The sequence below is a fragment of the Danio rerio genome, chromosome 15 (assembly GCF_049306965.1).
Source record: "Danio rerio strain Tuebingen ecotype United States chromosome 15, GRCz12tu, whole genome shotgun sequence".
NCBI classification, from domain to species: domain Eukaryota; kingdom Metazoa; phylum Chordata; class Actinopteri; order Cypriniformes; family Danionidae; genus Danio; species Danio rerio.
Window position 1 is genome coordinate 31,363,771 of NC_133190.1, and position 16,427 is coordinate 31,380,197.

Genomic DNA, 16,427 nt, shown 5'->3' on the forward strand with positions numbered 1-16,427 from the left:
ACACCTGCTTAATAGTTAATCTTGAACACCTTGATTAGTTTGACCAGATGTGTTTGATTAGGGTTGGAGCAAACTGTGCAGAGCTGTGGCCTTCCAGGAATTCAGTTTGAGACCAATGTTATTCAATATATATATTTTTCACTCAGTGAATTTCTTGTACTAATTTGCAGCTAATTTACAGAAAGCAACTTGATTTTAAAGTGAATGTGTCTGAGTGGTGCTTCAAGCAATACTACACAAATTAGGAATTAATTGTTTCTTCGGTGCACCGTAATGCAGACGCGGACAATTCGGTATCGGTTCATTAATAATCATAACCGGTTATTATATACTGACGTCATTTATCTCATATGCGCTATGTCATCGTAGCTTACTATGGCAAGGGAGGCGAGCGGGAGTATTTACAACACTCCAACTACTTAAAAACTCAGAAACTGTGCACAATTTCACTGCGTGTGTGTTTTCTGGACAAACTTTCACTGACACTTGCAACAGAAGCCGCTATTTCACTGTGATTGAGAGAATAGAAGTAAACTCCCTTTCTCTCTCATTCTCTCTCACTGGCACATTTCACCTGCTGGCATGACTTTTCCTATACTTCTGGATACAGACACGAGCGCGTGCCTGCAGAGTTTTCTCCACCATGTCTATCATGGACCAGCTGTGATCCCCGCTGCCGTTTATCAGAGTCACTCATCTATGAAGAGTGCCAGAGCGTAAGAGCCAATCACAGCCCTTTCTGTTGAGCGCGTGACCAATCAAAGGGGTGTAAGAACTTGGTAGACAAGGCTCAGAAAGCGAGTGGGATATTTACATTTGTTTATTTGCTAAAAATACTTGTGTTGTTTAAAGGTACAGTTCATATATCTGACTGTTTGTATTAAAGGACAAAATGTATTACAAATAGCGAATAAATATAAATATATTTATACATTTTAACACAAGCATTGCTGTGCTCTGAAGAAAATATAAAACTGTGTATGGAAAGCATCGTCAATGCACCGTGATGCACCAAAAATTTAACCGAATTGATGGCATGATAATTGTAACCGAACCGAACCGTGAGACCACATCACATTGTCACCTCATATTTATGTTCAAAGTTTCTATTGAGATTTTAGAATTTAATATATCTGTCATCATGTTTTATGAATTCATTATCCTAAAATTATTATTGTTTTTATAATATAGCCAATATTTGTATATGAGATGTTACTAATTGTGTACTAGACCACCTGCAAAGGTGAGTAACTAACTTTGTCTGGCAAGCGGAAGAGCAAAGTTTTTTCACCACTGTGAAACTGTTGTTTTAAAAGTAAAAATGTCTAAAGTAAAATTAGGTTGTTGCTTTCAGAAAGTTATGTTATGTTAGCAGAAAGTTGTTAGAGAACAGAGGCATGCATATACTAAGTAATGGGAAAAATGCACACTGAAAAATAGCAAAAACATACCTTTCCACACTAAACATGATTACATGGCCAATATATATATATATATATATATATATATATATATATATATATATATATATATATATATATATATATATATATATATATATATATATATATATATATATATATAAAGGCTTATTTTTAAACTACTATAACAAAATGTTATGACAAACGTATTTATCTTACTACATTTTTGTCACATATCTGCTCATGTAGCCCAGAAGATGCCCTTTTACCGCATTTTATGCAAATGTATAAGTAGTTTTAGAACACTGATTCATGTAGACATGTTTTTTTTTCCCCCAAAGTGATGTTTCATGTGTGTTTTAATGGGTTCAGAGGGTTTCAAATGTGATTTTAACATGAAGCTCAAGTGACGCTTTAAGGAGCTGATTGACAGCTTGGAGGCTGAGTGTCTCTAAAACATAATGGCACACTTTTATCTTCCAATAAAAGTCTAGTAATAGCTTAATGGGTCCTTCAAAAGTCCTTGTCGATAACAAGGCTGATAAAAACATTAACGTGATAATAATTGACATGACCTTTGTACAAGGAAAATGATCTGAATTACGTCTTAGCTCACACAACATGACAAAAACACAAGAGTGTTCTCGTATCAAAACTGCATGCTTATATTTTCTGAATTTCAGCATCTCATTAATCACACGTACTCTTCAACATTTTTTCTTTCAGCAAAAAAGAAAGCCTCATAAAAGCTGTGCTCATAAGAGCCAAAGAAAAGGTTTAAAACCTTTATCCCGAGCCACCTGAATCATCAGCAATGACCTAACCTTCGTATTTTATTCTCGCACGTCAATACTGCCACAAGTGACTACACCAATAGCTCCACTAAAAGCTGCTACTTTTGTCCAGTGGACCACAAGGGACTGAAGATTACAGCCATAAACGTGCCGAGTTACACAGAATGTGTTGAGTTACACCATCTACAGAGGAAGGAGACAAACAACATTGTGCATTTTGACTTTTTACATAACCCAGCTGACAGGGTGGGAATGTTTAGACAGGGTTCTACTGATCCAGCCATTGAAAAACTCAACCGTGTTAATCATGATCCAGACTGAGCCTCGGGTTCTGAGAAGAGCGATGCGCAAGATAAGCATATGTCTGATGCCGTAATATGATATAGCTTGATATCTAACATGTTTCCGGTGAAGTCAGTGTCAGGTTGCTGAAAAGATCAAACCGCTCAATAGAAAGTCAATGATACGTTTAGCACGCTGTGCACTTTACATTAGCGCAGGCATGTTTTTATTTTTTTTTTCCAAGAAACGGCATTGTATTAGGGTAGGTGAGTAAAAAAAAAAAGCAGACCACAAAAAGCTTTATACAAATAGCTGTGAGCCTTAATATCTGCCTCTGCTGTATGTTTAAACTACAAATTACTCCACATATTTAATTATACACTAAACTGCTATGAGTTCATTAGCAAGTTTGAAAACAACCACTTGTGGGGCCATCATGCCACAGGGTTATTGCTTCCCTCACACAATCTGCTGCTCAAACCAGACATTACCCTCACAAAACACCCTTATTAGCTCAGGCGGGTGGCACTGGAGCAGACACCTTATTGGTTCACATGAAGATTACTCTTCTCTTCTAGTCATGCTTTTAATGTTAGTTCTTATCTCGCATCCCCAAGAGGCAATTATTCTTTGCTCACAAGGACTGATTAAATGTTTGTGCTTGTTTCCTAACAAAACCAAGAGGGAGACCTACATCGGCCAAGACACAAGGGAACATTCCAGAAAACATTTCACGTGCCACAATGGCCTTTGCCTCAATAAGATCAACCACATGCTGGAGAAAACAAGATGCTGCGAGGGGAGAAGAAAACATATCTCAAGTGCTGGGCTTACATGCAAAAGCCCCTGTATTGAATTCATACCATATTTCATTCAACAGCTACTGAGCTGAAATGAAATACGAAATGGTATCTGTTTACGAATATTGTTGTCATTCCCCGCCAAAAAGGGATACGCAATGACTGTTTAACTGATGCTTTTATATGTTGAATGTGAGTGAAAATATATTGTATTGTACACACACAAATCACATGCTGTAAACCTGCAGCCAGGCCTTTATAGCTTGTTAAACTGCTTGAGAAACGATGCGAGAAGTTGCACACACTATAATCCACATGTGCTCAACAGAGGATTTATTATAACTACTGGGGGCTATTGTCCTTTACAATTATGTTACATTAAAAGGTTAAAACGCAAAGAGAAGTTATAAGCAGACAAATATGATAGGCTATATATGAGCATTATATGATTTTAAATTTCCTAATAACTTTCCATTAGAAATTAATATTACTTTACATTAAATTAGAAATATCACTCACTTTGTAAACAACGTGTAATCTCATAATGTTTTCAGACTAAATGAACTGTAAAACTGTCAACACATTAACACTGATATTAAGTGTATGTTATTTCCTTAGTCATAAAAAATAACCTTTACAAAATGGAAAAGACACTTTATAGAATGACCACAATAACATTTTATTACATCTATGCGTTATCAGCTTAATGTCTAGTAATCTCACAAGTATAAATGACTCAATATTAGATTTGGAAAACATTAAGTCACGTCAATAAGGCAGCAGACGTACAGGTTTGTTGCAAATGTGTTTAAATAAAACCTGACACTTGTTTGAAAAGTACTTAAAGCGACATTTTAATAAGCTAAACAAAACAAACATTTCATTCAAGTCCAAAGTAAAAGCTAAGGGGTGAAACTTACATGATAGTCTGTCCTTAGGTCATTCAGTAATATCGACATTCATATCGCCGGTGATAGACGTGATGTTCCCTATGTCTCCAAACCGCACGCACAGCGATAAACCTGATAAAGCTCTCGTTTTCCTTATTTGAATATCAAACATGGAGCCTCACGTGCATAAAGAAGCATTTTATGTCGCATCACAGCAGCGGAAACGCAGAGACACTTGCGAAGTTGCAAAGCGCAAACTGAAAGTGAGCACCGCGCAGCTCGTGGAGCTTGAGGAGAAACGTGACGTGCGCTTCCAACACTGACCGTCCCATTGCATTACTGGGATGCCACTACTGACGCCGAAGATAAGCAGATGAAACATTTCAGAACATTGTCAATTTGTATTTATTGTTTTATATTTCCAATGGCACTAGGTGCAGATAAACCAGTCCATAGGTAAACAAAAAATAATATGGTGCAAAATGTGACTAAACGTTTAAAAGTATTTTTTCCACTATAAAGTGCATTTGATGTCCCACAAGATTGAATCAGTTCTATATGAGCATAATGCAAAATAATGAAATTCTGATGTTTTAAGTGGTTAAACCTTTACACACATGCAGGTAGAATTATAAGTGTTCAGAAATATGTTTTTTGTAAATTTTTGCCATATTCTGAATGATGTGATTTTGCCATATCCCACACACTGCTCAGCCAACTTCAGTGATTTTTGTCTTCAACAAGTTATTTGATAAAATTACTTTTTTTTAATAATACTTATTTTGTTTTCATAATATTATTAATTGTTTTGCACGCGTCCATAAAAATGCTGTCCTCCACCCTGTCATGATGTGGTAAATGCTCCTTTAAGAAACCCCCTGATACTCATTGGCATCCCCATGACTATTTTGCCTTTCTTGAGAGGAGGTTAAAACATCTGCTATGCACATAGTAACTATCTACACTTATTTTTCCTTTTTTCCCCCCGCATATTGTGTTTGAAACTGAATGTTGTCAAGCTTATCATGTCCACCATGTCATAGTAAAATATTAATTAACAATTTAAAAAAATCATAAAAAATACAAAAAATATAGTTTTTTAACTGTGTACAAAGAGCTTAAACAGGGAAAGGTTTCACCAGCTACAGGTACAACATGTGTTGAATAAATATCTTTAACCAAAAATGACCCCTTCATTGTTCACCCTGTCTCAAATACGTCCTTGGGTGAACATATGTATTGCTATTGACACTTTGTTTATGTATGTATGTATGTATGTATGTATGTATGTATGTATGTATGTATGTATGTATTTATGTATGTATGTATGTATGCATGTATGCATGTATGTACATATGTATGTATGTATGTATGTATGTATGTATGTATGTATGTATGTATGTATGTATGTATGTATGTATTTATTTATTTATTTATTGTAATTAATTAATGTTTTTATGTTGCAACTCTTATATACACACAGTACTACACCAGTAGATGCAATCAATGAGTGGACAATACAAGCCTCCATAAAATGGAGCTCATTGACTGTTTGAAATAAAAATACATGCCAATGTCCACCCTGTCATCTTGTTTACCACTGTCATGTTAAACTTTTATGAAAATAAACAAATTATTTATAAACTTTTAAACAATCTTCCGCAATTTCTTATTAACCAATAAGGTCCAGGAATATTGTTTGAAAGTTTGACAAAATATTTTGGATCTTGGGTTTTATTTTGAAAATAATGTGCATCGATTCCATATTTTATTGGGAAATAAATATTTTGTCCATTATTTTATTATTGCAAATAGGCTTTTTGCTAAATTTAAAAAGTTGGGTTGGTAAAGGGACACATTACCTTTCTGTAAATACACATTTTATAATCACACTGTAATGAAAATATACTTATACTACTTTGAATTTGTCCATGACAGAGTTGACAATTTGAGGTTAATTTACAGTTTTTCTACTTCCAAATTCTTACAGCCTAATGTCTAATTAATACAACAACTATGTGGTTACATCAAAAATCTCAAACTTTTCTTTTTTGAAAATTTTAACATCTCAAAGGCATTTTATAATGATAAAGACCCTAATAGGCTACACCTGGATTCTGGTTTCAGTGATTTACAGAAAGAGGATTTGAGGTTTTTTTTTTTTTCAGTGCATTTCCAGTAACTGGCACAATTAGCAAAGCGCCAAGAATTTGTTCAGTTTTCAGATTTAAACAGTATATTAGTGTTTAATCATGCTAGTTAGGCTACAATAGGCTATGTTTCTTCAAGAGACTTCCATTAAATATGGATAAGCAAGTCTACTTTACAGAGAGTGGACTGGTGCTCTTGAGACTTTATCAGTAGTTGACTGACAGGTCAGTTGACCTATAGCCAGGGCCAGACAGAATCTGTGGATTTGTGGCTATTTCTTCGCAGAATGTTGTTAAATAGATAAAAAAAAATCTAAGTAAAATAAATAATTTTTAGAGTACATGATTAAAAAAAAAATTATTTAAGGTTTGCAATGCAAATCCAAGAGACTTGTTTATGACTCACAGATATAATACCCTAAAATATATCACTCTGCAAATTGTATTGTACACAAATCATCCAAACACCTGTATGTTATTCAATAATATAGAATATTTGCTTATATAAAAAAAGGAATAAATATTAACTTACACAAATAAAAAATAGACTGCATGACTTCCTCACCAATCTGCAAGTAATCAGTTTTCTGCATGTGCAGACTCCATGTTGGCCACAGTACATGATTAAGGTAGACCTGCAAGCTGTAAATGTTTAATACTGTTATCAATACTTACAGTAGACATCAATGTTCAAGTACAGACATTATCCTTTACAGAGAGAACCATGTTTTTCTTGGCTTGGCAATACAGTATATATTGTGTTTTTACTTTCTGAAAACACTTGAACACTGTTTTAGTGACTTTATTTATATTTTTTATTACAGAACTGTTTGCATTTTTTGTGGCTAAAGAAACATTATCCAATATGTATACAACGATTACTCCAGCATACTCTAGTTAGTTAGCCTACCTGTTTAGGGCAACAATCCTTTTTTACTAGCATTTTGTTGATATGTGTACAATCCCAGATGGCAAACTGACTTTGATTCAACATCAATTGTTGGTTATAAGAATCAGTATCAGTCATTTATCAAATTTTGACACTGACTCAATGTTTTGGTCGGTACATATGTGTTGTAAACCTGATTTCAATGACTTTCAGGGGGGCTTTACACAGAAATTTGTTTAGGGTTTATCTCACACAACTGACACAAGTACCGATATATTGACTTTTCTTGTTTAAACATTTTTTCGTGATATAGCCTACTTGTTATTTGTAGTAGTATGATAAATTTATTTACAGCACAACAAACTGGCTGGGTTTACATCACATAATTGCCATAATTTCAAGATGACAAAACCTGACATTATATTTGGAGTTGTGCACACCTTCGGACTTGGAATGTTTTTACAGAAACACTATCAACATCTAAACATAGCATCTGAATGAATCTCGGCCTGTCAGGTTGTATTGTGGTCAGTCTTGTTACAAAACAAGTTTATGGTAAACATAATTATGGTAATAGCAATATGATGTTTTTCAATGTTTATCCATGTTTTTAATCTTTCGTGTTACACATGAATGAACTCAACTTGATTCAGAAACATTTCAAAAATCTCAAATGTTGGAGTACAACCTTATCAGATTGTGAGACAAATCAGTCTTCATTCACTCAAATCCAGAACTATAATTGTGTTTGCAAGATGTATTTTTTTTAACCAATATTTCAGTATTTATTCAAGCATATTGCATATTTAAACAGTAATGTGCACGTGCTACTGACAACATACATCCAAAACTAAATAGAACAAATATAGATTAAATACGTTTACACATAGACCAAAAATTCACATTGGAATGATAACATAAGGTGCAGTTACAATCTACAAAGTCCCTTTAAGGCAAGTCTTTTTAATAGGCGGCCATCTTTGAAACACCTCTCGGGCAGTATGCTCGGGCATTCTGTGTAAATGGGGAAATATCAAACTCTCCAAAACTGCTTGCCAAGCTTATCATTAAATTTCATGTTAGGAACCACCAATGAAATTAAATAACAACTGAGTCTTTCATTTCTAAACATCCAAATCACACAAAATCTGCAGAAACTCACATCTGGTCCGAAGCCCCCTACTCCGAGGAGTATCGTCAGTCTATAGCAATCGATGATTGGCTCCTGTACTAGAGAGGGATTTATTCACCATATAGGGATCAATGTTTAGCTCCTGTACTAGTAGGTGGGGCTTTATTCACTATATTGACCCTTACACTTTTCCCAATTCAAAAAGATACGAGTGACATGTCTTGTGTATTCTACAGTCTTTGCAAGTAAACTGACCGATACAGTGTGTCATAATAAATGCCAACACTTTACAATAAGGTTGTATTAGTTAGTGTGAATATATTTATCTACTAACATGAACAGCACATTTATTACAATGTTTACATTTATTTACAGTATCTTCTTTAACGATAGTTAATTGAAATAAAGCTATTAATTCATGTTAACTTACAGTATGTTACTTAATTTTAACATGGATGAATTAGGATTTTTAATAACCCATTAGTAATAATGACTAATAAATGCATAAGTATTGGTTATTCTTAGTTCATATTAAAAAATACATGAACCAACATTAATTAAACCTTATTTTAAAGTGTGAACACATAAATTATTAAATGTGAAAGAAGAGTAAAGACAAACTAGCAAAAAATCTGCCAATGCTACTGGTTTAGGCATGTACAACACATTTGACAGAAGGCAAACGGGATCTAACCACACACACAAACAAACAATACAAATAAATTGTAGGATGCATAACAAGTTCACTTTAATGGTTTTAATTTTAATTCCAATAAACTCTACAACAACATATATATATATATATATATATATATATATATATATATATATATATATATATATATATATATATATATATATATTTGTCAGTACTTACTCCTTTCTCTTAAATTAATAAAAAATAGTTTTTATAAAATTCTATATTGGCGATAAATGAATAATTGACAACAACAGTCTTCAACTATACCATAGAACCTGAGCCTACCTGCAAAGGATTGATTCACCTCCATACTGTACGGTACATCAAAACAATTTTCCCAAGGCTCTAACAAGCCCATTAGAGTCCATTAAAAACTCATGCCGAGGCCTTCCCAACTGCACTCTCTTCCAGAAAACATGATTAGAGGTAGCGCCGGCTTTCTAAAAAAACATCTTGTGCCTTGTTATAAAAGCAGTTTGATTGTTTGATGAACAAACAAAGAATGCATCACTCTCAGTGCGTTCCAGCTGAGTCTTGGAAACACTCTTGAAAATTCACTGTCCAGTCAGCCTATGTTAAGATAGCACACTTTTCTTTGTTGACCAGATGTTACCAGAGTTGTTTTTTTATTATTATTACAAACTTTTGGGTTATATCGCTAACTTTATACAGTTAAAGGGAAAATTATTAGCCCTCTTGTGAAATTGTAATTCTTCTCCAAATATTTTTGTTATATTTAACGGAGCAAGAACATTTTCTCAGTATTTTTGATAATATATACACTTACCGGCCACTTTAATAGGTACACCTTACTAGTACCCCCTTTTGCCTTCAGAACTGCTTTAGTCCATCATGGCGAAGATTTAACAAGGTACTAGAAATATTCCTCAGGAAGTTAGCTTCATATTGACATAATAGCAACACGCAGTTGCTGCGAATTTGTCAGCTGCATATCCATTATGCGAATCTCACGTTCCACCACATCCCAAAGGTGCTCTATTGGATTGAGTTCTGGTGACTGTGGAGGCCATTTGAGTAGAGTAAACTCATTGTCATGATCAAGAGACCGGTCTAAGATGATTGACGCTTTATGACATGGCATTTTATCCTGCTGGAGGTAGCCATCAGAAGATGGGTACACTGTGGTCATAAAGGACTGGACATGGTCAGCAGCAATACTTAGGTAGGCTGTGGCGTTGATTTGATGATAATTGGTACTAATGGGCCTAAAGTGTACCAAGAAAATATCCCCCAAACCATTAAACCACCACCTACAGCCTAAATTGTTGATGGATCCATGCTTTCATGTTGTTGACATATCATTTAAATTCTGACCCTACCATCCAAATGTTGCAGCAGAAATCAAGACTCATCAGACCAGGCAACGTTTTTCCAATCTTCTATTGTCCAATTTTGGTGAGCCTGTGAGAATTGTAGCCTCAGTTTCCTGTTCTTAGCTGACAGGAGTGGCACCAGGTGTGGACTTCTGCTGCTGTAGCCCATCTGCCTCAAGGTTTAATGTGTTGTGTGTTCAGAGATGCTCTTTTGCATACCTCGATTGTAACGAGTGGTTATTTAAGTTACTGTTGCCTTTCTATTAGCTCGAAACCAGTCTGGCCATTCTCCTCTGACCTTTCAAACTATTCTCTGTAAACCCTAGAGATGGTGTTGCGTAAAAATCAGTTTCTGAAATTCCAGTAAATACCAGCCTGTCTGGCACCAACAACCATGCCACGTACAGTCACTTAAATCACCTTTCTTCCCCATTCTGATGCTCGGTTTAAATTGCAGCAGATCGCCTTGACCTTGACCATGTCTACATGCAGGGGCAGATTTAGTGAATTGGGGGCCCTAAGCACTTCCAGCCACATGGCCCAAAAGTTCTGAAATGCACCTTTTCTGTATTAATTTATTTTTAATTAATTAATTTTTCTTATATCACTCAATCACCCCTTTTCTACATTTTGTCTTAATGCAATATAATAATAACAACAACAACATGTTAAGCAGTTTGTAAAACTTTTTGAATGATTTGTTTTCTTAAAATGAATTCACAACTAAAAATTATATATAAAATATTACATTTTAAAAACTAAATCTTTACCCGATTTGACTGCTGGACTTCTAAATGATTGAGGTCATTTGCGCGGATGTAATAAACATTAAACATAACATTTTTTATACAATCATCATACAAAATGTGACAGAAAATTATGTTAAACATAAAATGTATATGTATAATTATACTTCTAGAAATTTATTTGAGGACCCTCAGATTTCCTGGGCCGTAAGCGGCCACTTATTATGCTTATTGGTTAAATCTGTCCCTGTCTACATGCCTAAATGCACTGAGTTGCTGCTGATTTGAAATTTGCGTTAACTACAGTAGCAGTTGGACGGGTGTACCTAATAAAGTGGCCAGTGAGTGTATATACTTTCACATTTCAACTTAGTTTGATTTTGAGTTCATTTTTCTTAGTTTGGCTGGGAAAAAGAGCAGTTTTTATAAAAATAAATGAAGAAATATTTAGTTCAAAACCATTAGCCCCCTTATGAAATTGGCTACCGAACAAAACACCATTTAAATTGCACTTGAAGCTGAATATTAACATCTTGCATAATAACTATAGAAACATATTATGTATGGTAATCATGCCAGATATTGTTATTAGAAACTGGTTATCAAAATGGCTTTTTAAAAAATGCTTTAAAAATCAATTCTCATTATTAAACAGCAGTTGGAAAATACTTTAAATTGTCTTCAACTGTACATATCTTTGCTAATAATCTCATACAAAATAAACATCATTGTATACTCAATAATGAAGTATCAATTCAGTCTTGATATAAGCAAGGATAGACTCACCTTTACTATATCAATCAGAGTCTGAAGAATGGACAGTCGCCGCATAATCCACCACAGTCACATAAGGTCACAATGACTCCGTAATGAGGAAGTGCTACATCAAGTCAACCTGCAGCTGTGACAAATGGTGTGTCAAATGCATTGCACAAACAAGCCTGATAAACAAAACCAGTAAAATCTCCAAGGAGATAAGAGCAACGCAATTAGTATTTGACATCTTGAAAGAAGAGATGAATTCATCGCCCTCGCCTGGGTACGATTCAAAAACATCTGGACCCTGAAACCGTTCGATACTTGCACTGTCAATACTGCATGTCTGTATCAAATTAGAAAGAGCTAAATTCACCTGCAGAATTTAATTTGTTGTAGCAAACATAGTTCCAAGTCATTACTTCTTAGAGCTTTAACCTTGACACAAAAATAGCCTTGTCTGTCCTGTAAATGCAAGCCTTTTCCATGAAATGTTCAGTACTGTATGTTAATCTCTTACATTGCCTGAGGACAACTATAGGGCTATCTTGGGCACAATACGCCGACGTTGCTTTTAACTTAACCTCATAACATAAGTTTATTGTGTTCATTAACATAGCAGCGACTCTTAAAAGTATTGTAAAGTTGCTTTGCGTATAGCTTCTATTGCTGGTTCAGTTTTGAATGCATATTAGTAAAATAAGGCAATGCATGGCAGACATTATGTACAAGAAGAAGATAGATTATTCAGTCGTAACTCAGAGAAATGCAACAACTTTTAATAAGGTCTATGAAATCAAGACTGTTAAATCTATCTATCTATCTATCTATCTATCTATCTATCTATCTATCTATCTATCTATCTATCTATCTATCTATCCATCCATCCATCCATCCATCCATCCATCCATCCATCCATCCATCCATCCATCCATCCATCCATCCATCCATCCATCCATCCATCCATCCATCCATCCATCCATCCATCCATCTATCTATCTATCTATCTATCTATCTATCTATCTATCTATCTATCTATCTATCTATCTATCTATCTATCTATCTATCTATCTATCTATATGTCTGTCTGTCTGTTTATCGGTCCGTCCGTCCATCAAGACTTCAAGCTTGCCTTGCTAAACTCTAATTTTTGGTAAGAAATTCCATCTTCTGTACTTCAGTTCTTTGATTAATAATTTATTCTGTACTCTTACAACATATTCTTCAACAGCATTGGTTCTGGATTTTTCTTCTTTAATTGTGCTATCAAAAAAGTCTTGGTTAAGGCATCACAAGCCAAAAGAATCATTAAAGCATGACAATTTTCTTTGAAGCAAATAAGTACATGAAAATCTTCCAAAAAGACAGACTAGAACAATTACATACAGTATTATGCAGTTTGCATCATCTGAAGTGACCAGTTATAATGATTATCAACATTATCATGGTTTTGTTACAGTTTTTCTCAGTGTCTTTGGTGCATTTTTCACAACACTATTTTTGCACAACAGTTAATGCAATTCGCAAAACAATTAGTTCAAACTGCTTAACCTTGTTGATAACCTGCAAAAGCGTGTCACTTGCTCAAAATAGATAGCTCATTCCTCAAAAGAAAGTATTCATTTCAATGAAAGTGTCTGTCATCAAGGTGAAAAGTCCTGACACCATTGCTTATGAACAAGATAGTTAAATGACACTAAAAATGCTCAAGACAGCAGTATATATTTGTGCAGCCATTTGAAAACTACAGTAAGGTTAGACATCACTGCATTTAGTGAGGTATCTGAGTACAAGACACTGAATATGTATGTTTCACATGTTTATAATAATTTATTAAATCTAGATTTATAATCTAATTTATTCGCAGCATTGTGTAAAATAATAAATACACCCTTATTTATAACAAACAAAAACTTCCTTTGGGTAGAGCTGTGCACAACTATAATCTATTCGTTCATTATTTGGCCAAAACCAAAAAGTGTTACTTCGTGCCCCGCTCTTTCCTATACGTCTTGCTGGATGGATCACATTGAAACTGAATACTTCAAATTAATTTGTATTATTTCTGTCAATAAATGTCAGTTTTGTGGTTTGAGTTTCACAGAACCCTCTCGCGCTTCATTTGTTGTGCTTCTTTGTCTACAGTAGCATCATTTTCTAACTGATTATGTATTAAGGAAGGCTTTTGATCAATTTATTTAGCATAGATTTTCTTATATGTGGTTTGCACATGTCCTCAATCATTTGTTTTTAAAAGAAAACATTTGTTAGTGGAGGGTCTGGTTACCATAGTGAAGCGTGTTCTGAGAACAGAACGCATTCCAAAAGTGTACTCTAAGCCTTGCAGCATAGGAGAAACTCTTGTTGGATTGTTGTAGTGGCGTTAAGCGGGTGTGTCTTTCATAGTGACTGAATATCTAACTCCTCTTGTGTTTCTCAGCGATTGAACATCTGCCCATTTGAGTGATTCACGGTGCAAGACCGAAATCCTCATATTTCAGCTACCAAACCCAGAGTTTTGACAGAAAGCCTGAAAACCAAATTTCCATCATGGTTGAGCATCTTCCACCCGTGACATCAGCTGCAGAAATGGAGAGCTCTTTCCCAAAAGCCAGCAAGATCTCCAAGAGCCAGAAGGAAATGCAGCAGCTCAAAGAACTGCCTTTAAACGGCACTAATAGTGAGTCATATTTACATTCTGATATGAATATCCAGTGTTTTCCTGACATAATAATATACTTACTATTAAAACCTAATGTTTGATAGACAGCTGTTTTCTTAAAGAGCTCTGTTAACACATTCCTGTAACATCCACAGCCAGTAACAGAACAAAAGTCCTGTATTTACTCTATTTATCTTGTGGTGTTTACAGAATTATATGTATATTTTCAGTCATTTTCACAAAGCAACTTTAAAATACAGAAACACCACATAAATGCAGTAAAACACAGTTCAATAGTGTGTCATTAACAGTGAGGCTATAGCAGGATGTACGATTATAATAACCTCTGGCATTATTAGTTCATATTGATGATATTATCTCATCAGTTGGCTAATCACAGTGCTGCAGTTAATGAATAGCAGAAACAGAATATGCTGAAATAGTGAATGCTAAATATTATAGTCTATTATTAGGCCATTCAAGTGCATCTTAATGAAATGGTTTGATGTTGAATCTTATTTTTTAGCTTTTCTAACACAACTTTAGTCTAAAATCCCACAGTAAAATGAAGTATTCGCTTTTCTGTTTTAAAATAAAGTGCACTGAACATGTATTTTTATATTGTTTGGTGTATTGACCATTTATTTCTTTAGCCAGTTGTATAAAACATGAGAATAATTACATATTATTATAGTTGATTGCAATAAATAATAATAAAATACAAAATAAAGGTGAAATTTCATGGTTAAATTATGTTTAAATCATGGTAAATGTGTGGTTTAGTTATATACACAAATATATATATATATATATATATATATATATATATATATATATATATATATATATATATATATATATATATATATTTGTGTGTTTGTTTTTGGTGAATGTTCATTTAATTTCCTCTTAAATTACTGTGGAGAAGTGTGTCAAGATGTGCAATTGTTTTCCTTTAACAGAGGACAAGAAGGAGAAAGTGAAAGAGACAGAGAAGAAGAAAAAGAAGAGCAAAGTTGCTTTGTTCATCAGAGCGGCCTTGAGATGGTTCTGCTTCTCTCCCAGCTATGAGCCTTTCAGATTTCCATCCTCTGATGGTAAATGATGCTTTTGGCATCTAGATATGTTTTAGACTATAATGTTGTGAATAAACCGTATTTTTACTGCCCTCATCTGGAGTTTAACATGAAACTGACTGTGTGTATGTGCAAACTGCAATCATTTGTTTTCTAACAGATTATGAGGTCTATGAGAAGACGGTGGTCAAAAAGGAGGAAGTGAAGGAGATGATGCAGAAGGAGGAGGTGGTGGCGAAGGAAGTGGAGGTGGTGATGACGGAGGAGGAGGTGGTAGAGAAGGAGGAAGTAAAGGAGATGATGCAGAAGGAGGAGGTGGTGGCGAAGGAAGTGGAGGTGGTGATGACGGAGAAGGAGGTGGTGGAAAAGGAAGAGGAGGTGGTGGAGAAGGAGGAAGTGAAGGAGATGATGCAGGAGGAGGTGGTGGTGGAGAAGGAGGTAGTGATGATGGAGGAGGAGGTGGTGGAAAAAGAGGAGGAGGTGAAAGGACAGGAAAGTGAGGAGGTGGAAAAGAACATGAAGGAGAAAGAGACAATTACTGACATTGTAAGGAAGGAGGAGGTGGAGGAGAGGGTGGTGAACAGGAGGAGGATGACGACAAGGACAATTTACAGTTTGAAAGAGGAGATGAACAGAAAGTTCCCAATACAGAAGCAGCATATGTGGCCCAACAACAGACCTGCCTCCAAGGCCCAGGCTGCACGGCGGGGGAAAAATCACCATATTCTTTTATGGGGACAGAGAAAAGTGTAAAACTCAATAAAGTTGTGTTGAACAAAACAGAAGAGAGTGTGT

The 16,427-nt window shown here is 34.9% G+C and overlaps 2 protein-coding genes across 4 annotated transcripts in view; one reads left to right on the forward strand and one right to left on the reverse strand.

Annotated features, from left to right (window-relative positions):
- gpr4 (G protein-coupled receptor 4) overlaps window positions 1-12,238 on the reverse strand; it is a 50,534-nt gene extending 38,296 nt beyond the window's left edge. The window contains exon 1 of one of the 2 annotated variants that reach the window (XM_073923786.1): window positions 11,925-12,238. The gene's annotated coding sequence lies outside the window, so the exon portion shown is untranslated. Of the gene's footprint in view, window positions 1-4,217; window positions 4,460-11,924 lie in introns of those variants that run through there. The other variant, XM_005157675.6, reaches the window with a different exon arrangement.
- A 1,956-nt stretch (window positions 12,239-14,194) lies between these two features.
- On the forward strand, window positions 14,195-16,427 carry LOC137487691 (uncharacterized). 2 transcript variants are annotated; one of them, XM_073923788.1, is made up of 4 exons: window positions 14,195-14,574; window positions 15,519-15,653; window positions 15,793-15,902; window positions 15,990-16,427. In XM_073923788.1, exons 1-4 carry the CDS (start codon window positions 14,445-14,447, stop codon window positions 16,383-16,385), a joined length of 771 nt encoding a protein of 256 aa, XP_073779889.1. In that variant the 5' UTR covers window positions 14,195-14,444; the 3' UTR covers window positions 16,386-16,427. The 2 variants fall into 2 exon arrangements, with proteins under 2 accessions (XP_073779889.1, XP_068069730.1); XM_068213629.2 differs by having other exon boundaries at window positions 15,793-16,427.

What these genes read in the sequence shown, in the direction of transcription:
- LOC137487691 (XM_068213629.2), top strand. Translation starts at nt 14,445, where the DNA reads ATGGTTGAGCATCTTCCACCCGTGACATCAGCTGCAGAAATGGAGAGC. An exon ending in GCCTTTAAACGGCACTAATA is followed by an intron (nt 14,575 to 15,518) that starts GTGAGTCATATT and finishes TTCCTTTAACAG; the next exon opens with AGGACAAGAAGGAGAAAGTG. An exon ending in CAGATTTCCATCCTCTGATG is followed by an intron (nt 15,654 to 15,792) that starts GTAAATGATGCT and finishes GTTTTCTAACAG; the next exon opens with ATTATGAGGTCTATGAGAAG.